Genomic DNA, 26,022 nt, shown 5'->3' with positions numbered 1-26,022 from the left:
TTGAATATTAAGTTGACACAAGCTGTTTCGTAGAGTTGGAGGGAAAAGTGGTGGGTAAATAACTGTATCTCTATAAGCGTGACAATATAAATTAATATAGAGAACAAATGAGTTCAGACAGGTCGCTTGTTATCTGCAGCTGGACCACAAATCCTTCCCCCTCTCCCGAATCCTGCGCTGGTTATTGCTGTCTGATATCCTCACTTGGCAGAGACTCTATAGGCCAGTAGCAGGGGAGAATAGAGTAGTATTAAGCCGTATGATAGTACCTGTTGCCTGCTTGGCGTGGCACAGGTATCCGGCCGCGCAAGGGCCCTTAACCAGAAGCGTACTGACAACGAGGCTCGTCCGTTCCAACATCAAAACACATCCCAGTAACGGTTTCTTCACCCCTTAAAAGCCTCGACCTCCCTTTTATATAAGTGTTTCTGAAACAGGTGGCAGAGAATCTGGTCGTTGGATAGCTCTGTGGAGTAAGCGATGCTAAGCGAGTCTTGTTGCGTGAGAAGAATGAGCTGATATTGACTTCAGCAGCATTGCGAAAATGTAGAAGGCGAGGTTCCAAGATCCGCCGATTAACGGACGCCTTAAACCACTCGGCCAAGCCGCCTTTTGTTGGATGTCAACTCATCTATTTTGAAATATATAGGTTTGCCCAAACCTCACTCCACCCAACCCATAAAAATTACCTTGCGACCAAGATTATTTCTGCTGAGAGCAAGCCAAAAAAGACAAGTTTTCTAGGTCGATACACACCACGTACTCCATACTTCTCGAAGTCATTGTAGAGGCCCAGCTTGAACCACTGGTGGATTTTTCTCACGGCTACCTTTAGTATATTCCTGGGTTCGATAGCCCCAGGCGTGTGTTCCCATGGTGAGCTATAGGCGCCAGCCTCTTGTAGTGTTCTGCAGCAGTAATGTATTAGTTGGATGCACTGCAGAGCGGCAAACGATGCTGAAGGGATAGATACCAGATTCCGCATACTCTATACTTAACGCCGGGTTTTCTCCTTTACACTTCACATAAGGTAGTACGTTGGGAGTCGGCGGCAATTCTAATTTTCTTCCTCATCTGCTATACATTACCTAGTTCATTAGTGTCGTGATAGCCGCCGAGCCAAAAGGATAGAGGTAGCAGGCCACCTATTCCCCGCCTATGCGCCTTTAGGAGAGCGAGATACTCCAGCGTGGCGAGATAACGGCCCTCCTAAGACAGAAGCTGAGGCAAGAAGCTGAACGCTTATTGGTTAGGATGTCCAGATCAGCACAAGCGCCTGAGACTGACGGCAGGCGCCTGTAAGTCCAACGAGAGCTTTGAAATGACCAACGGCCCACGGAGTTTCTCCTTTGCTGTTTAGTACATGGGTGTGACAATGGCACCAAAAACGGAGTTACGTAACTCCAGATTTGGAGTCTTGGGATGCCAAACACTGAAGACATCACACTCAAGAGGAGTGCTTGACGGGACCCCGAATTCTCCACTACCTATGGTCGTATGTATTTGCAAGAGAAGGGTAATCTGTTTATATACCTACGCTACATTTGATCTATTTTAGCCATGGAGTCTCTCCCACCGCTGATATTAATATATGCAAACCCAAGCTTCCTTCTTCGTTGATATTTCGACATCACCAATTTGTAGATGGATTTTCGGCGATGGGGAGCCGAACCATCACCGTCTTTGCTCAGGGAGCTTGGTGAATCTATTCTATATGATGATTCGTTTTCATCAATTCAAAAAATAACTATATATGTATATTTCCCTGTCAAGAGGAAATAGTTTCCAGAGTTGAGAGACCTCTACCATGAATTCCAAAGTGATTCTTATCAGAGCTTTTGACGCTTCAAAGATGGAAGGTCTTCATCGTTCTCCACTCCACTTACAACACGGTGAGCTTCGGGAGCTGTATTCGATGGCGGTAAACTTGGGCCACTGTTACCAAAATGTCAACATTGCGGTGCTAGGTGAATAGTGAGCGTGCTGATACGTACCCATGGTCGGATGGCAAGCCGCCTGAAAGATGCTCGTCCGGATCATTTGTTTCCGTGATGCCCCATTTCCGCTTAGTATTAACTGTAGAAAACTTCAATGACCTAATGTCACGCTCGATGACGGCGGGAGCGACACCAGCATCTCGCTCCGTCAAAGAGTACTCGGATTGTATTGTAGAGTTGAGAACAACCTTGATGCATGTTTGCTGACCGTTGGGTGTAAGTATCACCGGAGCTGTATGCTTCAGCTGGATTGATTTGGGCAGTGACATAAGCTGTATCGTCTGGGTTTCCAGACCATCAGTCGCGGGAACCAGCTGCAATGCGGGCGCATCTCCAGAGAGAACGTGTACGAGGCTGGAGACGGCTCCATCCTTGGAGTTTACGATGCATTCATTGTGGATTATTTGGCCATGCTTAAGACCAAAATGAGAGATGTCTGTATTTCCAAGGATAGAGAGAGCTGTGGATGCGTTGTTGTCAAGGCTGGCCTTGTGGAGGAATCGTGGCTCGATATCAAGATCCTCTTCCGTCCCTACTTCAGGAGACAACTTCGGAATCTCAAAGACGGTCGGTTCGCCCGAATGACTGGCAACAACATATGCACCACAAGCCGAAATTTTCAAGCTGTCGACTATCGGCGGAGGTGTGGTGGAAAATTTGCCAATCACAGTCGATCTTGCCCCTACAGTGTTTGTAAACTTGTTAGCTACTGGAATGAATTAAATGGCTCATCATAACTTCGTTGCAAAACGAATAAAGGTTGGAGGAGGGGTAGTTAAGGGATGCGCAGGGAAATGAAAGTCAAAGCTTACCTGTGTTGAAGTTCCATAGCTCAACTTGGCCTCCAGCGCATAGGACCACTAGATCTTGACAAGGGTGAAAGCATATAGTCAATTCACTCCGGCGGAGCCAAGAACTGAAAGTTCTTGAAGCAATTCGATCAACTCTCAACTTTCCCTGGCCAAGAACTCCAAAGATGGCGAGGTTTTCCTCATACGTCGGAGCATCGCGTAGTTTATCAGTGAAAGCCAAGTAACGACTGTCGGGGCTGAATGCGAATTTATAGGTATACCGATCTCGGTATAGAAACTGCAGCGGTCTGCCACAGATGAGCGGGTGATTGGGGTCGAACGGTCTGAGCTCATCCGTCCATTTGGTGGAACGCGCTCTTCCAAAGTCCACAGGAATCAGCGTCTCCTGCCATTGAAGCCGAGAGCTCCCATGTGGCTTGTCAAAGGCGAAGAGAGTTCGCAGTATGACGACCAACTTTCCGTCTGGACTAATTGCGGTTGGGAAGGCAGTCTTCCACTCTGCGTAGCTTTGTTCATATAACGATTGCCTCATTTGTAGCCACACCTCACCCTCGTCAATTGGAATCCTGATTTCCCCAATGGTTTCTCCGGTAGCAATATTCCAAATCTTGTACCTAGCAATCCAGCCGCTGCAAACGTCTTTCCAGTGCTCTAATGACTTTTGACCCCCGACCGTCAACCAGCGGGTTTCATAGTCTTTTGACGGCCATATGCTTAATACAAAACATAGAGAGCCGTCTGCGCTGGATGTTGACACATCACAAAGCGCTCGCGAGCTTTGAAGATTGTTATCCATTGCGTCGACCTTGAGAAGTTTGACTTTTGTGTTTGAAGCAGAGCGAATGAAATCGCTTTGCATGAACGCGGCTACTTCGTCCCATAGTATCGTTGGGTCAGTTTGAAGCCTTGAACCCCAAGTCTCATCCAGACGCCGCAAGTCGGCAGAAAATGTGCTGGTCAGAGCTATCAAAGCGTCAAGCGATTGCGTAGGTCTCGTCATGGTTGCTCGAGTGCACCGCAGCCAACACACCCAACGGTCAAGACTGCGGAAAGGAGGGACCAAATCTCCGTAGCCATGCATTAAATACAGAGTATGTATCCAGGAAGTGATGCTGTATGGGTCTCTCAGAAAGCCCAACAGCGCTGCCTGCAAGTCGGCAAAGTCTTTGTGAAAGTAAGCCTGATTCTCTAGGGTACCGTCCATGTTGCGTGCGGATATGTCCTCCAGATGGTCTGCCCAATGCAAAGTTGCATAGTTACTGAGATCCTGAAAGGAAGGGCTATACTTTCTGGTCATCGATCGAATATCCTCGAGGCATACTTGTGCCAGTCGTATATTGCCTTGAGTCCACCTAGGAACGCACTCTAGATGGCCTTCTGACGAGGGAGAATCGTCGAGTGATTGAAAGTACTCTTTCACAGAGAGATGAACGAAACGGACGGTTGCAAAAACTCCTTCACTCGAGTCTCCAACCCTATCTTCAACGTGGTCAAAGTCGAGCAGAGAGCCGCACACGGCCTGCAGGTTCTCGCGGAATTGACCCAGAGATGGCGTTTCACCAACAAACGGCAGATATTCATGCGACCCACCATCATCTTGCGTGTTGACGCTCCTGATAGCATCGTACAGAAGGCGCAGAGAAACAGAACCCCTTGCGTATGTGAGCCAACAGAACACCACTCTGGCAACCGATTTCTCCAACCGCTTTGATTGCGCAATGACTTTTAGGATCCGATCATATAGCTGCTCGATGCCTTCCGGCCGGATGACTTGCTTTATGATAGTCAGGCGACTCTTCGATGTGAGCATAGGGGACCACAAGAGGCTGATCATCAGTGAAGCCCACAAGAACATGCCATTGGCACCTTGAACGAGCCGGTCCTCAAGGTCTGATGTGTTGGTCACATCAAGACGGCCTCGGGACGCCAGCGATTCCAGACTGGTGCGGAGATAGCTTCGAATATCTTCAGAAGTAGCGAATCTATCCATGACTATGCGTTGAGAAGCCTGTACCTCATCCTGCAGCTCCGAAATCCCGGGCCGACTGAGAAACAATATTTTCATTGGGCATAGCTCCATGAGTTTACGAATTGCACCAAACAATTCATTGATTTGATGGCACTCATCAATACCGTCGAGGATGATTGTCAGTTCCTTGAGCTCTTTAGAACAGATGTGTATCAGGTCAATAAGTTCGGAAGAAGACGCCTCAAGCTGACCCGAGCCCTGATCCTGAGCGAAGAGAAACTTGTCGAGAATGCTCTCGTCGTTTCGTTTATGGTGTAGAATTTGTGACAGAATCGATCGATATGCGGCTGCAGCCCCAGTAGACATAAAATTAGATGAGCCAGATGAAAAGAAGTAGTAGCAGTAAAGTGTGTCGGCGGATTCGAGCTGATGGAGCTCCTGTACAATATACGATGCCAATATAGTTTTGCCAGCTCCAGGAATGCCTTGAAGAACGAGTAAGCTTTCAAATATAGCTCTTCTCTAGCGATATCTTCGTGAAAGCGCTGATGTAGAATGTGCCTTTGAGGAAGTTGGATCACGTACCGTTTATCCAAAGAGCCCTTGGACCAAGATCATTTATACTCCTGAATGTTCCTCCATGTGTCTCTGTTGCTCTCCATCTGCAAAACACCCGGTTCGTGAATAGCCAGGTGCAAGTGCCTTCCTCGCGTATAGACTGCGATCTTTCAAGCACGTCTGCATAGTTTGGAGGCTTGATCCACCTGTGAATCTTGTCGAAATTCTGGCCTTGTATTCGTCAGCTGAGTATATAGGTTGCTTGGATAAGCAGAAAGGATAACCTTTTGTCTGGTCGTTGATCAAACGTTTGATTCCCTCGGTCTGGTTAGAGATGTCCTCCACATGAGCCCTGGCCTTCTCAGCGCAATCTCTTTCTTCAGCGGCTAGCCGTCGCTCCTGCGCTGCTGCTGTCTCTGCGTCGCTTGTAGCTATAGCTTGCAATAGAAGCAGCTCGTTTTGTACGAATCTTTCGTGGTTCCTTAGTTGGCCAAGTAAACTTTCGAAGCGGGTGTCGAAAGGAGTCCAGATGATTTCGCAGATAATCGCTCGACGTCTCCTGAATCCTGCGCAAAGGAAGCCAATGCGGCGCAGTCAGTACTCCATGGCAGAGCCAAAGCATTTTCTATCAGTAAAGGGGCTCTTACGGCCATCAACTCGAGTAAAGATGCCGGCGACATGTTGGAAAAACTGAAGTATGTCGCTGTATACTTGCTCCACATGCGCCCTCAGCCGGGTCGATTTCTGCCCCGTGTATAGGCGAACAATATCCTCATACATGGGAAATGCATCGGATATTTTGGCGATGACTTTGACGAGCCTATCAAAAAAGGTGGTGAAACTTTCTGCAAGCTGGAGCTCCTGTCAGCAGTCAAGCGGGCGAGACAAGAGGAATACGAGACCGTACCTGGAGAACAAATTTCAAAAGCCCCCAGACAATAGCGGCATATTGCGGATTGGACGAGACGACAGTGTTAACAATGGCAAAGTAGGGAGTGAGCCGTGCGCTGAATGTCTCTACGCATTTCAGAACCCTCCACAGCTTAGTCTTTTGGTGTCTCTGCGACAACAAGTCGAGCTTCTTGATGCCGTCGAGCAGATCTTCGGGGGATGCCACTGGCGCGTATCTGGCTCGCTCCGCCTCCGAGAGCGATTCCAAAAATCTCCGAAATGCCCCATCAAACGCTTCGTTTGAATCTATGTTGGTGCTAGGCAGGCAGCATCGTTAGTTACCTTGGCTCTCGATACCTAGTCTGGCGGAGACTCGGCCAGAGACACTGACCTCATGTTGCATTGCGAAGAACAGCTTAGCATCAGATGCAGCCATATCTCTCGATCCAAGAGTGGCGGCCACATGCATCTTTAAATACCGACGCATTGTTTGTTGGGGCTGTGAACACCATAGCCACGTGTAGGTGATGGAAGCCAGCCGCAAAAGAAAACACTGGACGGCGTCTGTACCTGAGCTAGGTTCCTACTAGGGGTTCTGCCTGAAATTGACTAGCGGCAGTGGCTCAGCCTACGTCAGATTGTTGTTGTTAAAGATCTCTGGGTTGCCTTCAAGGATTACACCGTGTTGAACAAATGCAATGCTGGGTCGATGACCAACGGGCCATACAAATAAGAATAATGAGCAGGGAACGGGCCAGCCTTCTCGTCCCAAATCCTTCTTGCTGAAATACGAGATTCCCACAGGAGTCCAAAAGTAAAGACAATATTACATCCCTTCAAGGAGACAGAATATATAGACAGAATATACTGCAGTGTAAAACTAGATATTGAGACAGCGAGATCCCGATTAGAACGGCAGATTAGTGGTCTAAAACACATTCAAAAAGCCAAAAAAAAAAAGAAAAAAAGGTAGATCAACTGGCTTCACGAACCCAGCTTCAGGGTCAACAAATGTAATGGTAGACCCCATCGGGAGGATGTAAAAGGGCATCAAGAATAGAGCTCATTGCCGTGGTTGCGTTGATTCTTCCAGTCCCTTGTTCCTGAGCTTTGAACTTCGACTGACTTACTAATAATGATACCATTCATGATACAAAGATTGGGTTGGTCACTTTTTTTCATCTACGGCTGGCTTTGACCACAATTTGCAACGTATATAAAGTGCCAGCGTCCTTTCGAATATATGTCGCTGTGGCACACATTCTGTTCGTGATTCTCGCAGCTGGATGTGGATGGTGGCACGCTTCAAGATGCATCGACTCCGCACTTATTACAACCCCGCTTTCTTCACCAAAAGCTATGTATGTACCTACGCTCAGGCATATATGGATGAGCCGTTCAAAGCTATACTTTATACAATTGTTTGCAGCCCGCTCTCGCTATAACCATGAATTCTCCAACTTCCGGCCACACCGGGAGAAATACGGCTGACAAGGATGCGAATGACTTCCAACGAGCTCAAGACGCATATCACGCCGCATTTGGGGCTTTCCCACAAAGCAAGGATGACATAGTAAGAGCGAAACTTTTGTCGGTTATTATAGGGGCAAGCGAGCAAGATTTAAGCACAATACAGAAGCTTTTCGAGACCCGTAAGTCTATTGCTGAACTAGAAAAGCAGTCGTCAACTAATCTTCCTTCTCAGTATATAATTCCGAGGACAGGACAGGTGGATTGACAAGCCAGAGCAAGATTGTATCAGCATCTAGCGATCACACCTTACGAGTGTGGAACGCCACCACTGGCAAAGAAGAATATACCCTCATCGGTCATTCAGAAGCCGTTACCAGCGTCGCCGTGTCGCCTGATCGGAAGACGATCGCTTCCGGTTCAACTGATCTGATCGTGCGGCTATGGGACACGACAACGGGCCGGCAAACGCGCTTGCTCACCGGCCATTCCAGTGCCATCAAGAGCGTTGCCTTCGCCTTCGATGGGACCAAGCTTGCTTCTGGGTCCGATGACGGTACGGTTCTGGTGTGGGATCTAGCAACAGGCCAGCAGGAGCGTATCCTCTCGCACACTACCGCCAGCGCTTCCTATGGCTACTACGGCTCTCAGGCCCACACTATTAAACACGCTGTTACTAGTGTTGTCTTTTCTCTCGATGGCAAGAGAATCGTAGCTGGAACAAGGGATAACGGGATATGGATGTCGGATATAGCGACCGGCACACAAGAACCCCTTTCCCGTCACTCCAGTGCCATCACCAGCCTCGCGATCTCCTTAAACGGGCGCCAGATGGCATCGGGAAGTACTGACGGCACTGTACAAATCTGGGATGCTACAACTAATCAGGCCCAGCATCTTCTTTCGGGTCATTCTGGCGCCATCACCAGTATCGCCTTTTCGCCAGACGGAAGTAAGATTGCAACGGGGTCCGGTGATTGTACCGTTCGTCTGTGGGATGCGGAAAGCGCCAAGGAAGAGCGGAATCCCATGAGCCAACCTAGTAATGTCAAGAGTCTAGCCTTCTCGTCCGACGGTAGGAAGATTGCGGCCGGTTTGGCTGATCACACATTGAGGCTGTGCGATGTGGCGACCGGCCTCGAGGAGTGTGCATTTACAGGCCATTCTGGCGATATTACCGGTAGTGCTTTTTTCTAACTTCATACTGCCGACAGATTGTGTTACATAGCACCACTTATACCAAGTATACATATATTTTCGCTTTAACAGGCTAATCAAAACACATGGAAAGAGTTGAATGGCCATATGATTGGGAAATACTTTCATGGGAGGCTCGAGAGCCGATCTCATTGACAAGCTGAGAACATCGAGGAACCCTACGTCAAACTGCCATCATCCCGCCGTATAAATTTGACAGCACATCAGCCGATAAACCGATGAAAATAATCCGTCCTGATCCAGATCTAATAGCAACAGTAGACCCCGATATAGCATAGTCAGAATTTTGAAATTCGGCTGGTAACCTGAGGAGATTATCATTGTTCCAAGTAATCCAGCTGCCATCGTTACTAATGCCGGGGCCAACAAAACGAGGTGGAAGTGGTTTCCAACCAACAGAGCCTCCAGTGTCGTCGATAGCCACAAGACCAAAAGCAGTAAGGATTTCCAACTTGTTCCTTGCAAATGACAATTGCCTGGAAAACCAATGGACGTAGCAATAGAGGTCGACGCATTGCACGAGGTCGCCCGTGTCGACGCGCCAGACTGCGATGTTACTACCTCCTGGCATTGCAGCCACCAACGCTGAGTCATGCGAGATGGTGACTGACACCAGCACATCATCTGGGGATCGAAGCGTTCGTATGCATTCGCCCGAAGCGACGTGCCAGAGTTTAAGTTTTTTCCTTGCAATTGCCGCTAGGAGCGTTGAGTCATAGGAGAAAACAAGTGATCCGATTTCCTCCGCAAAGCTGCTCTGTAGCTTTTGCACAAAGTCGCCTGTAGCAGTGCGCCACAGTCCAACTCTTCCAGTCTCCAACTGTGACGCGATAAGGGCGGAGTCATGCGAGAAGACAAAAGGACGGACACCGGGTAGCTCAAATAAGAGGTTGCCGTCGACAACACTCCATAGTTGGATGCTGTTGTTATCCAGGCCTGCTGCTATAATAGCAGAGTCATGCGAGAATGCAATTAAGCCAAATGACCCCCAGGATTCGTCAAGGCGCTGTAACTTCTGCACGCAGTCGCCTGTATCTGTGCGCCAGAGTCGGGCGCTGCCATCTCTTGAAATTGATGCTATAAGCGCTGCGTCATGCGAGAAGGCAATTGACACAACGTCATCGCTATGGCCCTTGAGCTCCTGCGTACATCTGCCTGTATGAGGGCACCAGAGCGAGATGATCTTTTCTGAGACAGATGCCACGAGTGTCGAGTCGTTTGAGAAGAGAAAGAATGTGCCTCCAGGTTTAATGACGGCTGGGTCTTCCTGTTGAAAGCCATTTGTGTTAACGCGCCAAAGCCGGGCTGTTTTATCGTATGAAGCCGACGCTATAAGCTTCGAGTCATGCGAGAAGGCAACTGATGTGATGAAATCACTGTGGCCTTGAAGCTCTTGCACGCAATTGCCTGTATCAACAGACCAGATGCGAATCGTCTTATCGTATGATCCAATTGCTACCAATTTTGAGTCATGTGAAAAGGCAACCGCCGTAACCCTACTGTTATGTCCCCGTAGCTCATGTACACACTGGCCTGTAACGGTGTGCCAGATATGCATCGCATCATCATTTACCGGAACTGCTAATATAAGTTTTGCGTCGTGAGAGAAGACAGATATGCCGATATAATTCGACTTTCCTACACGTAAATGATGGGCCTTATCAACGTCCCAAAGAGAGGTGTCTTCGTGTTTGTTTTCTACTTTTTCCTTCCTTCCGGATAGCTTCCTCGAGACTAGAAGAAATAGATTCCTTTTTCTTGGGACATGTGGAGAAGTAACCGATTGAACTCCACGATTATATTTGATGGGGTTTTGAGGAACTTGGGTTGGCCCGTTCGTACATTCGCCTGTGCGCCACCGCTGAATGATTCCATGTCCTGAGCATGATGCCAACAATGCTGAATCAGGCGAGAAGGCTAATGAGATTGTGAAGGCATCATAAGCCTCAAATTCCCGTATGCAATCGCCTGTAGAAGTGCTCCAGAGCCGAATTGTTTTATCTTCTGAGCCTGATGCTATGAGCGCCGAGTCATGTGAGAAGGCAACTGATGTGATGCCTTTTTCATGACCCATGAGCACTCGCAAACAGATGCCTGTAACAGTGCACCAGACTCGGATTGCTTTATCACGCGAGCCTGATACTATGAGCTTCGAGTCATGAGAGAAGGCAATTGACTGAATTTCACCATCATGGCCTTCAAGCTTTCGCACACGGTCGCCTGCACTAGTGCGCCAGAGTTGAATTGAGTTGTCTGACGCGCCTGATGCTATGAGTGCCGAGTCATGGGAGAAGGCGACCACCCGGCTGATATGTTCGAACGTGTGCTGCAAATAGGCGTGCCAGCGTTTCTCCACGATTGGTTTCGTAAGGATCCATTCCGGTTCTTCGGCCGCAAAGAGCCGTCTCACCCTACTGTGCGAAGGACTAAAGACAAGTGCTGATGCATAGACTTGCAATGGCGCAGACTCTATCGCTTGTCTATGCGAACGAATGAATTGATTCGCATCTTCTAGTGGTCTTGTAAGCTGTGGCATCTGGAGCTTTTCCTTGGAGATATTAGAGTTTTATACGAATATCTGATTAAAGTCCTAACTTACCAAGTTCTGCATTGCTAGTACGCCTTCTGATATACTTCGTAGCAAACTGAGAGCTTCCAACCAATATATGTATTTTCTTTTTAAGAATTTGATGACCATGTTTTCACTTCTACGCATCTTTCCATGACGTGGTTCCCACGTATGTTCCGAGGCAATGAGGTGGTCGACCCAGTAGATGCAAGAATAGCGGATTGGAGCCAAGGGATCAGGATTAGGTGAAGGAACATGTTTGATGGAGAAGCCTGGGAGTCTCAGGCTGTAGATATCACGATGTAGTATCTTAATTAGCTGATTCAATGATCTGGAAAAGATAGTATGGTGCTGGTGTTCAATGCCCATGGCCAGAATTTGATCGGGCGCTTTCTCAAGCAAAAAGTCTTTAGCTGACTGATGTATAAAGTAAATCGTTTCCTCTCGAATAGTCAAGAATGAGCCACAAAACCTAATCATCTCTTTTAGTTCGTCGTAGCTATTATCATTATGTGGCTTCATGAGACAGCTCAGCTCTGGTAACGTAATTGGGCGGTATACGACTGAAGTAATAGCCAAGATCTGTCGGCAAATTTCCGCATCAAGCGAATCGTGAATATTCTGAATCATACGCTTATATAAAGGATCAAGTCCGGGGGGGTATGATTTCAGCCTCTGTAGCGTATGTCGTTTTCGGACTCTAGGATCTGCTAGCTCTTGGCAGACAAGAGCTACCCACAGAAACGTGCCATGCGCGTTGGACATTAGATACTGTTCGATTTCAATTTGCGTATCTTTATCGTAGCGCTTCTTCTTCGTTAGATGCTGCACCTTGTATCGGATAAAGGATTGAACAGCAGCAGAAACTAAACTCTCGTTTAACTCAAGGCATAACCTTACTCCATGCATGGCATCCTTGAGATTCTCCTCAATGATTGGCCAATTACGGCTTGAAACAATCCATTTGGCGCGACTTGAACAAGAAGCTTGGTTGATGAATTCGAGAAGATCTGACAATCCTTCAACACACTCATCGAGTGCATCAACGATCAGAATTGCATCGGTCAGACTTGGGTCGTTCAGTATTGCCAACAGAGTCTTTGATAATGCTTCCCAGTTATTGCGGTCTTCAAAAAGATTCTTTCCTGAATGGTCGTATTTCTCTCGTACATGTGATATCAGCGCTGGGCGTTGGATAATGATCATGTATATGAGACCCCGCAATACTGCCGTTGCGTTACTGAGCTGTAGTTCGGTAGCCTGGCAAAAGAAGTAGGATAGGCATTGTGTGGTGGTAGATTCCTCTATCTCATCGATAATGCCGCACAGAAGCATAGTTTTTCCTTTCCCAGGGTCTCCTTTAATCCAAAGCAGCGGGTATTGGGATTTATACCACCATTTCTTAAAGTTGGCGTGGTCGAGTATCCAACGATATGAGTCTTTAAGCAAGTGGCCTTTGGTACGTTGAATACGCGTCTTGTCATCGCGGGGGTCTGTTTGGCGTAGATCCTGAAGGCATTTATTACTTTCTTTGTTTTCCATCAATTCCTTCATCTGCTGTTCAATCTGGGTCCTGAATGTCCTGTCTGTTTTTGTATATCGTTCCATCAGAGCTTTAGCGACAGATGCGGCCGTTGCAGCTGCAAAATTCTGCCAATGTTTATTCTCGTGGCCGTCCGCGTAGTTACTGATGCTCTTGATAATGATGCATGGAAGCTCATCCCAGACTCCAGCAGCCTCCGTTTCAAACGCGAGGACACCGTAATGCTTGGCGATCTCATCACGGTGTTTGCCCGATTTGACCACTCTATCACCTGAGCCGAATCGTCCAATGAAGATGGACGGTGTCTGAAATTCTTCCCAAAAGCGTTGCTGTTTGGACGCTCGATTCGTCTCAAGACGCTTTCGCTTGATCATATGTTCATCATCGCACCCCACAACGTCGCACGCTAGGTCTCGAGATTCTTCGCATACAGCATCTTCGCAGTCGTGGCAGTTCGCGCAGACACGTTGTGGATAAAGATGATGCTTATGGAGATAGTTCGCCTCGAACAACCTATCACTGCAGGCTCCGGGATATTTGTAGATATCTGCTGGCCGCCGATTCCCTTTGGGAGGAAGATTTTGAATCTGTTTGAGGAAGACGGTAGCTCGTTTCTCAAGTCGCTCTCGTCCAATCTGTGTCTCAAGAACGGCGACTAGACCACGGATATCCTTATTCGGCCGACCTAAGATATCTTCTGTGGTGTCTCTTGTCTTGAAGTTATCGGAATACTGGCTGCCGTGGTCATATTGTATCACAGTTCTGCTGATGATCACATCACCAAGGAGAATCTCATCACCTGTGCCTGAAAAAGGCACACCCCCACAGGTTCCAGTTAAGATGACAAGCCTTAACCCCGAATAGCTTGACCGGAGGCTTGCCGTCGCACTAGCCGCACTGACATTCCCCGTAGTTGGTAAAAGAACAAGGACGACGTCGAAGTTGCCGAAGCGTCCAGTGGTATAAGTGTTTGGGTCTCCAATGGCCCTTCCATACCTATCACCGTCTTCATCCCAGAACTCGTCGAAGAGCAACGAGACGGCATCATATTCAAGCGTTAATGCACAAATCAGGGCAATCTCGAATTCGTCGCGGCTAGAGGGCCGAGTAGCCATCATGAGATGTATGGCTGGGAAGCCGATGAGGTTGGAAAGAATTCGGATGATTCTCCTTTTGCTGTGTTATCGGTAGGAAGATTTTGATTCTATTATTGAGAATGATCCAACTTATCAGGTTGAATGAGGGGTTATCAGTTTCCAGGATTTTACTAAAGTTGGGTAGGGATACATTTAAGTCATCATTGGGCTTCCACGTCTTGAGGCAAAGTACAAGGCAGAATGCGGAGTATTCCGCGCATATCTCATAACATGATCTCATAGGTAGATAAATTCATGCACTCCGTATTCGCAAAGTATTCCTTACCAATAGAAAATGAGCAGGATTCTCAAAGTACATTGTCTTCACCGATCCTCAATACTATTGGTTCACGGGACCGTACATGTACCGGGTGCCTATTAGCCAGCGTTTCACACTACATGTATACTAGGTACTAGGTACTAGGTAGGTAATACACGCTGTAAGTTTTTCTGTCTACTATGGACTTTTTCTTCTTCTCTTTTTCTATTATAATAGATACAGGTACGTGTCTGAACTGTTGGTTCAGTTGCTTTCGAACACGGAATCATTTAACCCCAATTTGAAGTTTCAGAATGCTAAAAATAGAATATGTTAAAAGAGAGTTTGACAGGATCCCGAATTTTTCACAACCTATGGTCTGATACGCTTGATGTTGTAGCATTATCACGTATATGACTTTGTCTATAGGCCAGAAATGCACTGCTGTAGGTACTCTTATATATATGTCTACAAATCTATAAATCGCATTACTCTGTGCTTTCTTCTCCCTTTCTCTTTCCAACTAAAAGCTATTTTGTAATGGTAATCTCATGTTACCCCGGTAGTAGACGGCCTACATCGCTTTCCGGCCGAATATAGGGCTGGATATCAACCGTGATGATATTCAATCCTCTTCATCAGGAGATGTACTACCCACTCTCTACATGGCCAGCATACTATATAATGTCGAAATACTCTGGCTCGCTTTCAAGTTCCCTCCACGTTCTGCTCTCCAAATAGCACTCTCCAACAAGTCGAAACCGACTCGTCCCCTGCTGCTTAGAACCGCTGTCAACCTCTCGGAGCACGAACGGTATCTTGTCTCCGACACCTGCATAGACGTCGTCCCCAATACAAGTCTCCTCCGGACCCAGTCCCATAAACCCGGTGTCCGTAACGAAGACGCGACGCGAGTGGCAGTTTTGCAAGATCATCTGAACATAGACCTTGTAGCTCGGAAACATACCCTTGCCTGCTTGATGAAAAAGGATATCTCGAAAAGACAAAGTACCGTTGTTGCCTGATGGACTCCCATTCGCTTTTTCAAGCAATGCTTGACGAACAAGAGCTTCCCAGACTGATGCCTTATCCCCTTCCACAAATCCATGAATAGCCGAAGGGTAAGCAACATCGCGAGCACATATGACTGCGTAGAAACCCTCAACGGCGTAAGAAGCCTCATTTGGGTGAGCATCCAAAGATTGTGTAGGCTCCTTGCCCAATAAAGCCCTCCATTCATCTAGCGGAAATGGGCCTTGACCGGCAAGGTACGCGGATCCCATTTTCGCTACCTTGCCGCATGGATAGCCTGTCATGTGTAGCGCTGGCTCTGGCGGTGATAAAGTTAATCGCATGGAGTATCCCGAGACACCCTTAGAAGTCCAAGCGCTGTCATGTTCAATGTCTTCATTCTCTCCAATAATCGTTCGTCTGGGCTCGTTACTCCAATCTGGTACCCAAGACGGCAGGTCGTTGTGATTCGATCCGCCCTGTACGGCACACAACACCAGCTCAAACTGCCACGGCAACATCAGAGCTGCTGCACAATCTGTATAGACTTTAGCCACCGAGTCTTCATATTGCGATGTGAGATTGAGCTCTTGGTCAAGAGCATGCAGAAGCGGCAGCAAGCTGTACACCTTGTCGCGTGGGTCCGTTGCCGCGCAGTATCTTGTTTCAATGAGAGCATTGAGCATCGTCTTTCTAGAGGTCCATTCTGTCAGAGATTTTCTTGAAGAAGTCACGACGAATGGGAGCTGCTTCAACCATTTCTGGCTCACGTTCCATTGTTGGAAATTTTTTACTGCAAACCAGGAAAACACCTTGTCGCCGCAGTAGACTGTAGCTTTGTGTGAGGGTGTGGCCTCTTGGATCACCCAAACTCTGCTGAACCACGGTCGGCTGAAGAAGCTTTTCAGGGCCAGAAGTAATGGCTCTGACTTGGGATAACTGAGCGATGCCGTTGTCTCTGGATCCGGGTTGTCCGGCTCAACGATGAACTCAATTGCCAAATCACAGCCGTCATCGGATTCGCCAAGGTAGATGATGACTTGCGCTGCTCTAGAGTAAATCTGGGACATGAGGGTAACCTGCTGGTTTCTCTCAGGGAAATTATGCTGGTCAATGCTCACTGCATCGATCCAAAGAATGCGCGGTCGATCGGCCAGTCGTAGGCACCGTAGAGCAGAGAAACAGTTTGATGGGACCTGGAATTCCGTTGCGTCCCCGAGTTCCGTCGTCTTGATGTATATAGTTCGGCGATCCAGAGGGTTGCCCCAGGTATATGATAAAGCTTCGTAGTGGGGAGCGGAATTCAAGCCCGCCGTGATGAGCTCACAAATAATCGTATCATCGCTACCGGGAAGCAACGATACTAGACGAATATGCCTTGGAGTCGGCAGCGAAGGCGCTGGATATTCCTGGCCAAGAGAGGCTCCATGATGATACGAGCTCATGATTGAGCAATATATCAGTTGATAGCAGAGCACAATTTGATCTTGATACTGACTCTTCAAAGTGAGGCACTCTCCAAGGCCCAAGAGCCCATCATAAGGTAGATATAGGAGCAGTTTCAGGTGGAGGATACAAGACTATCAGAGCCCGCAGAGTCACAGGTTTAAGTCCGAGATGGTGATTGGGCTCACCTTAGGCTCCGAGGTTGCATTAGCTGCCCATATGTACATCTCTATAGGTGTGTATCGTCGAAATTCTCAAATTGACTCTCCATCGGCGTTTATCAAAGTGTAAGCAATGCACGCTCCTCACACGAGACAGATTATTGAGAGAGCCAATATTCCACCATGTATAGAAAACTATATCACTGCATAATTCATTATTCAATTCATGCTCTTTTAGGTACATATTCTTCATATGAAGCGATCGGTAACTTTGACACAGCGAGTTGAAGCAAGGCGGACCTGAACAAACCGTTGAAAGACCAAATAGGTTCTTATTCCACATGTTCTTCTATCGGAGAAATTGCTTTCTCGGGGCCATATGTACAAAAGATAAAAAAGAAAGAAGAAGAAAAAGCCCACGAGAAAGACTAGCACTAAATGATATATCTAAGAATGCGGGAATAACATAACCATACTTCGTGAATAGGGGCTAACAAAACCACAAAAGACATGCTAAACAAAGAGAGAGAAAAAAACAGGAAATCTATAGACTGATCCAACCAAATTTACTTGCGATTCCTCACCAACGCCTCCACCCTGCCCATCGTAGCCTTGAGCCCTGCTCCCCTTTCGCAGTTAGCCATCAGCCACGCCTCCATGCGTTCACGGATGCTCCTCATCGACTTGAGCACGGGCATCCTGCCGCCATCCTCGTAGGCGAGGAACGAAGCCGGATTCAGCAGCACCTCGAAGCAATCCGACCAAATGTCCGTCTGCCAGTACCGCTTCAAGTTCTCACGAATCTTGTACTTTCGACCACCTCGGCCGAACCCCCCCTGATCAGCGCGCACTGTCTCAATATATTTTCCGAAAAGCAGACAGTGAATGACGCCCGCGAGCCCGTAGTAGTCAATCTGCCACGTCCAAGGCCGTCCCTCTCGCATTTCGGGGCAATCCTGCGCCGTCGTCTTCCAATCGGCGATGAATTCCACGTCAGGGGTAAATGCCTTCATATCGATGCCGCGCCCAAAGTCGATAAGAACGATGCCCCGCGAATCCCATCCGCCGCGTCCATCGGCGTGCCATTGGCTGGAGAGAGCCTGCTCGGAGAACACAGAAGACGACTTGGAGTCAAGGCGGAGGAGGCAGTTGTCCGGCTTCAAGTCGCCATGAAGGACATTTTTGGAGTGAAGAGCTTCGACTGTGCGGAATAGTTCGACGGAAAAGAACATGGCAAGCTGCTCATCCATGGCGCCTGAAGGCTCTGCTCGAAAGAGGTTGATGACATCGAGCAACGTGCCGTGAGGATGGAATGGGAGGAAGAGGAAGGCTTCGTCTTGGTAGAGGTGCATTTCATGTGCAAACGACAATGAAGCCGTGGCTCGATGCTGAGGGCCCAAACGTGAATGAGCAGTACGCATAATGTAAAACTCCCACGGCGTTGGAGGCGATTCCATTTTCAAGGCTTCTATTGCCGCTCGTCGGTTTACGGCGAATGTCCCCTTTCCCATCCTGGCTCCAATGTCATGGCCATCTTCCTCTCGATCCGGGTTCGAGTTCTCCACCAAGTACACCGGTGCAAAAGCGCCAGCGCCAAGTTCCCTCCTCACAGCATATCTAGTCTCACAGTCATTGAATTGGATAATCGTCGGAAGGTTTCCCGGTCCGGGTTTGTCTGGATTCGCTCTGCCTAACCTGACAGCCTTGGCGTATCTTCGAATCTCTGCACCACGCTCATATTTCTGGTTGTAGTGATCGTAGAAGCCGGGATACATGGCCAGCGGAGGCTGTATGCTTGTCAAGATATGTCGCCGAACGTTGTCGTCGATGGGGCTGCATTGCGCTTCTTTAACAATGGGGCCCTTGACAGGTACTCCTCTATTGGGGCCACTCTTACTTAGTGCTCTAGCAGCCTTGGACCCTAGAGGTGTTCGACCATTGATGGATGGTCTCCCTTCTGGGAAAAATTCTTTCAGGGAACTGTTCTCGGATTCCGAGTCTGATGCCTCCTCGACCGGTGCCGCTCTACCGTCATGCTTACTAGGCGTCTTGAACTGGTATGCTCGGTCCACGGTGACGTCCAACGATGGCTCGGTTCTCTCGGTGATGGGCGTCATGAAAGGTAGTCGATTGTTGGCCATCTCCGCCGGATCCCTATACGGGCGTGTTGGTGGCTCATAGTCTTCTGGTGGGACGGGAATGAAGATGGTGCGCGTTCTAGGCAGCTCTGGCTCTTCATCCTCAAAGTCGTCCTCCAGGCGCTGTGATATTTCGTCTATATTGAAGAGAAATTAGATTCTGGAACTGTCTTGGCCATCCGCCCTTGATTCATCGAAGCCCATGACTTCTAATGCTTCATCGCCTTCCTGCTTACCTTCGTGTGGCTGCCTCGTAGCGCCAGTGCTCTCGGCATCACTTGCATAATCGCCATCAGTCATATCGTCATCATCATTGTCATCGTCGGAGGTAGAGTCGGAGTCGGAGTCTTCATCGTCATCGTCGTTTGCTTCCACGGGTGTGGATTTGAGCGGTGCGTTGAAAATGTCGTAAATATCATCCGTGGCTGCTCTTGTGTGAAGGGTCATAGTGGGCTCCGCTACCTTCTTCTTCTTAAGCTTTGGTCCTGATGGGGAGTCGAGTTTCGTTTTGACTATTCAAGCGTTAGGGGCTTATGAAAAGATTGATTGAGGGTTTGGAGATGTCATAACATACTGATCTGCGTCTCATTGACCTCCATTGTCTTCTTTTTCCTGCCTGAACGGGATTCTCTAGGCTTCTCGTTTACTACGCCGTTCTCGTCCAAGTCCATGGGGTCTCCGTCAATAATCAGCTCGTCGGTTGTCACTTGTCTCAAATTGTCCACATCACGAAGAGGCACCATGTGATCTTGGTGACTATAGTCAGTATCCCACAGGCGGTCGAGCCAGCCTCGATGCGCAGCAATAACTTCCTCGAAGCTTAGTTCTGTGCCAGGCTCCTCGGGGGTTGGGTAAACGGCTGCGAGGTCAACAAAGATGCGTTCTCTCTTTCCTGTTTGCGGATGAGTCGTTACTTGATGCTTGGACGGGACAACAATGATATTTTGTATTTGAGCAAGGGACTGAATTACATAACACCACAAACAGAAATACATTAGTCCTATTCTCATCAACAGCTGAATACATCACGATCGAGGGGGTTACATACCGGATCCCTGAATACCGCCAGCTTGGCCCCACCAGATCCAGGCTTCTTGCCACCTGCCCTGAGCGTCTCTCCAGACCATGGCTTCGGTTCCATCGCGTTTTCCTTTTTTCGATCTGCCAGAGATCCAATGCTATCCCAGCCCTTGGATCCAGCGTCTCTTGACGACATGGCAGGCTGTTGGGCATCCGCGTCGGAGAAGATGGAGATTTTGGACTTTCCAGCTCGGGACGAACTGCCCCCAACACCGCTTGTTTGCCGTTGGGCCTGAGGGTCTACTGGTTGTGATGAAACGCCAAAGGGGTCTGTCTTGCTGGCCAGCGCGGGACGGACGGTGGGCAAAGCCGGTGAAGATGGTCCCTCCAATGCGTCTGGCTGCCGAGCGAGTCTTGCCTCAAACTCCTTGAACTTGCGCAGCAGCCTCTGAGCTGGCCGTGCGTCTCGCTCAATCCCGAGCTTGTATACCTCCTCCGCTTGTGCCCACCGACCTGCCCCTTCTAACCATGCGGCGTACTCCTCGTAGAACAATGCGAGGCTCTCGCCAATTCCCTGTCGTGAGAGGAAAAGAAATGTTTCGCGCGGTGAGTCGGAAAACAGTTGGATATAGTACATCCATAGCTTGAGGTATCTGGGGTCGTTCTTGTATTGTGATGAGGTGACAAACGTCTTCGTCGCGCGTTCGAGGATCGTGTGGAGCTGTGACTCGGCCGTCGCTTGTGCTGATGGATACGCGTCTATTACCCAGCGCACATATCTGTCAAACACATCTAAAGGATCGTCGGATTCGGAGATGTTTACGATTTCCGCCTCGTATTCTGCGCGGATGCAGTCGTTGACGTTTTTTGTGTCCGTCGGTGTCGGTGTGGAATATTTGTGTAGAGGAGATGGAGAGAAAAGACTGGCAAGCTTCTTCGCTGAGCGGCCTCCGGGCAGGGACTGGATGTTCTCCTTCTGATCCTCAATCATATCGAAGTCGGTGATATCCTCTGAACCCGCCATGTTGCCAGACCGCGAATGACGGCAACCCTGTGGCTTTTCGAGACGATATAAACTATTACAGCCTCTGGCTTTAGTTAGAACGAGGCACTCGATATGGAGCCGGACACGAAACGTAATACCAGAAGCCAGCTGAGGGACAGTTTCGACAATTGCAATATTTGATATTTTTTTCTCCCAATGTTGATAAACTTACTACGTGATCTAGTTTAACGCTTTCGTGTGTAGTGGCATGTGTTTTCGACCCCGCGTTGCTCTGGTGATTGTTTTTAGTACAATATTATGTACTCGGTACCCGGCACTAGACACCTTAGTACCTGCCTCTCTGCAGTCTACTAATACCTGTAAATGCTTGTTTTGAAATGCCCTTTTCGTCGCGATTTTAGTATCAGATACTTTGGCACTGACTGCTCCATTCAAATGGCTGTTGAAAGTCATAATCGGAGCTTGCTGCCTTTTTACAGGGAATTCGGAACATTAATAAGCTGTGCCATCAAATCTAAGATGGACCCTGGCAGACGAAACTGTACGGGCCATCAGGGAATGAGTACTGAGAAGTTCGAGGAACGCCTTTCACGAGCCTTCACAACAGGGCCATCTCGGGTTATTCATCATTCAATTCATTTTCTTCCGCCATATGGGCGTTTCTTTATAGTCATTATTTTATTTTATCCACCCATGGCATTCCATTCTTCGGGCGGTCTGTCTTTTTACCTCATGTTTGTGACCACCTTGTTGTCATTTACAGGTTAACGGCGTTGCGGAACTTGGCACCGGCGTAGACGGCAAGGTCACCGAGCTCCTCCTCAATGCGGAGGATCTGGTTAAGCTTGGCCAGACGCTCAGATCGGGCGGGAGCACCAGTCTTGATCTCACCGGCACGGATACCGACGGAGATGTCAGCAATGGTAACATCCTCAGTCTCACCAGATCGGTGAGAGACCATGACACCCCAGCCATCGGCGTAGGAGTCCTTGGCGGCCTGGATAGACTCGGTCAAAGTACCAATCTGGTTGACCTTGAGGAGAAGGGCATTGCAGGCCTTGAGCTCGATAGCCTTCTTGATGCGGACAGGGTTGGTGACGGTCAAGTCATCACCGACAATTTGGATGTCCTGGGTCTTGTAGAAGTAGCTCCAGGCCTCCCAGTCATCCTCAGCAAAGGGATCCTCAATGCTGACGATGGGGTACTTCTTGCAGAGGTCAGAGTACAGGGCGGCGAGCTCCTCGTAGGTGATCCACTTCTCGGGGTCGCTGTCGGGGTTCTTAAAGTCGAGGTCGTACTTCTTGGCGTCCTCCTTGTAGAACTCGCTGGAGGCGACGTCCATGGCAATGTTCATCTTGCCAGTGTAGCCGGCCTGTTCAATGGCGTCGGTGATGAGCTCAAGAGCCTCATCGGCGGTCTGGATATCGGGGGCAACACCACCCTCGTCACCGACGTTGCCAGCGGACTGGCCGTACTTCTTCTTGGCCAAGGTCTTCAGCTTCTGGTAGACCTCAGAACCCTGGCGAAGTGCCTCAGAAAAGCTGGGAGCATCTCTGTTCTTGATTAGAAGAAGCTACCAATGCGGAAGTTGATGTATTTTGGCGACTTACGAGGGGACAATCATGAACTCCTGGAAAGCCAGACGCCCACCGGCGTGAGAACTGATTAAAAGTTAGAGACTGACATTGGCTGAGAGTTTTCGGCGTGGAGAATGGACTTACCCGCCGTTGAGGACGTTCATGAAGGGAACGGGGAGAACGTAGGGCTTCTTGGTTCCGGCGAGGTCGGAAATATGGGCATACAGGGGAACATTCTGGTGGTGGTAAGCCTCTGCTCATTAATCGTAGCCTCCAGTAGTGGGATTTACCTTCTCAGCGGCACCGGCCTTGGCAACAGCCAAGCTGACACCGAGGATGGCGTTGGCACCGAGCTTGCCCTTGTTGGGGGTGCCGTCAAGGCTGTTCAGGAACTCGTCGACCTTGGACTGGTCCTTGACATCAAGGTTCTCCTTGAGCAGGGCGGGGCCAATGATGGTGTTGACGTTCTCAACGGCCTTGGTGACACCCTTGCCACCCCACTTGGCCTTGTCGCCATCTCGAAGCTCAACAGCCTCGTGCTGGCCTATGATTCCAGTTATTTTCTGTAGCTGTATGGCATGAAGTGAGATCGGGGAGACGAACCGGTGGAGGCACCGGAGGGGACGATGGCGCGGTGCAGACCAGTCTCAGTGACGAGATCGACCTCCACGGTGGGGTTACCACGGGAGTCGTAGACGGAGCGAGCGTGGATCTTGGTAATGGCCATTTTCAAAGCTGCTAGGTGAAGCAATGCCTGTTAGCAAGTGCTTTTTGGGAGCTTGGGAGCTAAGGCAGCCGTGACGTCGACAATGGAGCTTAGAGAGAGGGAGAGCTAGGCCACTTCATCACATGTTGCTTCCAGAGAAGGGGATTTCTCGTGGTTGGAATCATCCAAGCAAGAGAGTAGAAAATGTACTGAAATATGCCTCAAAACGGCCGCTTGACGTCGTTCCTCCAGCTCCTTTGCTCCCAATGGAGGGGTAGCTGGCAGGGCTGAAATGGGAATGAGGGGCAAAGCTTGGACGACAGACTTGGAGCTCTGTTCTTGAAGCGAAAAAAGAAGAACAAAATACCGTACCTGTACTTCGAAGGTCGATTGGGTTTCTCAAGCGTTTCTTGCGAGACTGGAAGAGTCAAGATTCGTTGGGAAAGAAAAGGAAGATGCTGGTGTTTTTGTTGTAGAAGAAAATGGAGGGGTGGCAGGTGGGGCGTCTCGTGCTGCTAAGATAACCATCCATGGAAGTTACCTAAGGAAGCTCCTGCTGCGCAAGCTGGTGTGCTTGTGAGGTAATAATTGGGCCACTACTAACTTACGTTAATCAGTAGACAGCAAGAAACCCGAAGTACAGGCGCTAGTATTTCTCCGACCTCTCAGAGCGAAAAAGTTTCCGTCTCACGCCTCCCGCTTGGCCCTTTGCGGGCATCATGTAGCCAGTCATTCCTCTCTCTAATCTAATTTCCTTTACCATTTCCATTGCCCAGCTATCAGCCTCAGACATGGATGTGTCACATCATTATGATGCCGATGTCGCCTCTGCGGTATTTCGCAACCTGCAAGACCAGCACCAATGGGCCTCGTTGGAGATCCAGGGCCTCCCAGGGCTGCCGCGACCAATGATCAGAGGCCTTCCACCACGCCTGCTATATCTCCACCCAGACGACCAGATAGCAGCCCTTGCATATGAGAAGTCAACAGGCACAAGGGCGCAACACGACGCTGAGGTTGAATGGGTGCTGCCCGTCCATCTCGCCGAGAAATGGACGCTCTCCAGCTTTGCCGCCGTCATGGACGCTCTTCCAGATGCTCGCAAGGGGGCCAAGCGGATTGTGCTGGCTGCCCTGCATAATGACTCTACGGTGGTCTATTACATTGTACAGGAGGGGATGATCAAGCCTCGTCAAAACTAGAACCTCCGAAGCAAAGTTGTTGGGCTTCTTTTTTTTGGTGCTTGTGACAGCAGCTTCCGAAGCAGGAGTATTTCTATCGGCCCGTTTGGCGTCACGGAGTTGGCCGTCTAGTACGATACTACAAGATTTTTTTCGGACCATGATACCCCTTACTGATAGTTGGTTTAAAACAAAAAAAAGCCTTTCTTTTCAGATTCGCTTGCCACTTGTTAAGGCGCGTGAATTACAGTCTACCTCCCCCCTTCTTGGGCTACATCATTCAGCAAATCCATCATGCTGGGGTGAATTGCCATTTCAAAAAAGTTATGCAGAAAAACAATTCCGACATATATAGACCACCAAATCCGCCAAAAAGACATGAATCATGATTATTCCCCCAACCGAACGCCAAGAGTACCGCAGATGTTTGTCCAACCAACTTAGAAACGCTCCTTCATTCTGGCAGCAACAGTTCTCAGATTGCCGTAAACCTTGCCGGGGGGCTTTCCGAGAATCAAGCTGACAACAGATTCACGAGCCATGTGAATGTTCTTGAAACCTCCCAGGATGTGAATCTTTGAATCAGCTAGCACGATTCTTGTTCGGCTGGCGTTCTCAATGGCAAACTTCGTCTTTCCCTGGTGGCCAGCGATTCGGCCGATAGCACGGCTCTGGCTATCTCCATGGACCGTCTTCACATCCTTGATTTCAAAGGTCTCGATATAAAGGTCGTCCAGTCGCAAGAGAGCAATGGCATCATCAACGTCGAATCCAAGAGTAAAGGCCTTGACAAAGTCCTCGCCCTTCTGCAGCGCACCGGAATCCGTGGTGGATTTGGAAGTCCTCAGCTCGACTGTTTTCCGCGCAATGTTCATACGGCACTGCAGTTTCAGGTGCTCCACAATGGGAGGATAGATGGAAGGCCATGCATGTTTTAATGGTGTCATCCGGTGTGGTGGGATGGGGATTTTTCGTGTTTCGACTCTCGTCATGGGATCCTAAGTAGACATCAGCAAATATGCCCATTGCAGACCCAAAGGAAAGAATCTCTGCATACAATATCTTTGGATGGCGCAAAGCGAGGCCGTCCCTCTTCATCAATAGCCATGCTATTCTCTGCGTCTGCGGCTTCGGGTACAATGACTTCGACATCGGCCGCTGCAGCGTCTGCGGCGTCTAGGAGGAACCCCTGGTCATTGTCTATACACGAGTGAGCCTTGAGAATCCAGAAATATTCACAGAACATTTCTTACCCTGCGCTGGTGATGGCACATCTGCGACAAGCGGGGTGCTTTCCGCCTTCTTGAGAGCCGTGGGAGCCGGCATGGTGCTAGAGAGCAAGACGGGCTTTTAT

General features: G+C 49.0%; 8 protein-coding genes across 8 annotated transcripts; 2 read left to right on the top strand and 6 right to left on the bottom strand.

Annotated features, from left to right (window-relative positions):
* Nucleotides 1-1,829: 1,829 nt before the first annotated feature.
* On the bottom strand, nucleotides 1,830-6,623 carry Triagg1_6288 (uncharacterized protein; the record flags this gene model as incomplete). The annotated part of the gene is made up of 8 exons (XM_062900896.1): nucleotides 1,830-1,935; nucleotides 1,995-2,706; nucleotides 2,810-5,263; nucleotides 5,364-5,567; nucleotides 5,621-5,752; nucleotides 5,984-6,188; nucleotides 6,244-6,544; nucleotides 6,619-6,623. The coding sequence occupies 8 exons, from the start codon at nucleotides 6,621-6,623 to the stop codon at nucleotides 1,830-1,832; spliced, it is 4,119 nt and encodes a 1,372-aa protein (XP_062754834.1).
* Nucleotides 6,624-7,513: 890 nt separating this feature from the next.
* On the top strand, nucleotides 7,514-8,894 carry Triagg1_6287 (uncharacterized protein; the record flags this gene model as incomplete). The annotated part of the gene is made up of 4 exons (XM_062900894.1): nucleotides 7,514-7,588; nucleotides 7,657-7,800; nucleotides 7,864-7,879; nucleotides 7,933-8,894. The coding sequence occupies 4 exons, from the start codon at nucleotides 7,514-7,516 to the stop codon at nucleotides 8,892-8,894; spliced, it is 1,197 nt and encodes a 398-aa protein (XP_062754833.1).
* A 184-nt stretch (nucleotides 8,895-9,078) lies between these two features.
* On the bottom strand, nucleotides 9,079-14,142 carry Triagg1_6286 (uncharacterized protein; the record flags this gene model as incomplete). The annotated part of the gene is made up of 2 exons (XM_062900893.1): nucleotides 9,079-11,463; nucleotides 11,515-14,142. The coding sequence occupies 2 exons, from the start codon at nucleotides 14,140-14,142 to the stop codon at nucleotides 9,079-9,081; spliced, it is 5,013 nt and encodes a 1,670-aa protein (XP_062754832.1).
* Nucleotides 14,143-15,099: 957 nt separating this feature from the next.
* On the bottom strand, nucleotides 15,100-16,878 carry Triagg1_6285 (uncharacterized protein; the record flags this gene model as incomplete). Its single annotated transcript, XM_062900892.1, has 1 exon — nucleotides 15,100-16,878. One exon carries the CDS (start codon nucleotides 16,876-16,878, stop codon nucleotides 15,100-15,102), a length of 1,779 nt encoding a protein of 592 aa, XP_062754831.1.
* Nucleotides 16,879-17,606: 728 nt separating this feature from the next.
* Triagg1_6284 (uncharacterized protein) lies at nucleotides 17,607-21,222 on the bottom strand (the record flags this gene model as incomplete). Its single annotated transcript, XM_062900891.1, has 4 exons — nucleotides 17,607-19,315; nucleotides 19,415-19,690; nucleotides 19,753-20,140; nucleotides 20,227-21,222. The coding sequence occupies 4 exons, from the start codon at nucleotides 21,220-21,222 to the stop codon at nucleotides 17,607-17,609; spliced, it is 3,369 nt and encodes a 1,122-aa protein (XP_062754830.1).
* Nucleotides 21,223-21,961: 739 nt separating this feature from the next.
* On the bottom strand, nucleotides 21,962-23,508 carry Triagg1_6283 (uncharacterized protein; the record flags this gene model as incomplete). Its single annotated transcript, XM_062900890.1, has 5 exons — nucleotides 21,962-22,757; nucleotides 22,815-22,865; nucleotides 22,926-23,017; nucleotides 23,072-23,325; nucleotides 23,385-23,508. The coding sequence occupies 5 exons, from the start codon at nucleotides 23,506-23,508 to the stop codon at nucleotides 21,962-21,964; spliced, it is 1,317 nt and encodes a 438-aa protein (XP_062754829.1).
* Nucleotides 23,509-24,278: 770 nt separating this feature from the next.
* Nucleotides 24,279-24,689, top strand: Triagg1_6282 (uncharacterized protein; the record flags this gene model as incomplete). The annotated part of the gene is made up of 1 exon (XM_062900889.1): nucleotides 24,279-24,689. The coding sequence occupies one exon, from the start codon at nucleotides 24,279-24,281 to the stop codon at nucleotides 24,687-24,689; it is 411 nt and encodes a 136-aa protein (XP_062754828.1).
* A 419-nt stretch (nucleotides 24,690-25,108) lies between these two features.
* Nucleotides 25,109-25,994, bottom strand: Triagg1_6281 (uncharacterized protein; the record flags this gene model as incomplete). The annotated part of the gene is made up of 3 exons (XM_062900888.1): nucleotides 25,109-25,666; nucleotides 25,726-25,868; nucleotides 25,922-25,994. 3 exons carry the CDS (start codon nucleotides 25,992-25,994, stop codon nucleotides 25,109-25,111), a joined length of 774 nt encoding a protein of 257 aa, XP_062754827.1.
* Between the last annotated feature and the right edge of the window lie 28 nt (nucleotides 25,995-26,022).

Source organism: Trichoderma aggressivum (genome assembly GCF_033847375.1).
Source record: "Trichoderma aggressivum f. europaeum strain CBS 100526 chromosome Unknown scaffold_024, whole genome shotgun sequence".
NCBI classification, from domain to species: domain Eukaryota; kingdom Fungi; phylum Ascomycota; class Sordariomycetes; order Hypocreales; family Hypocreaceae; genus Trichoderma; species Trichoderma aggressivum.
This window is presented reverse-complemented; position numbering and strand designations above follow the sequence as displayed.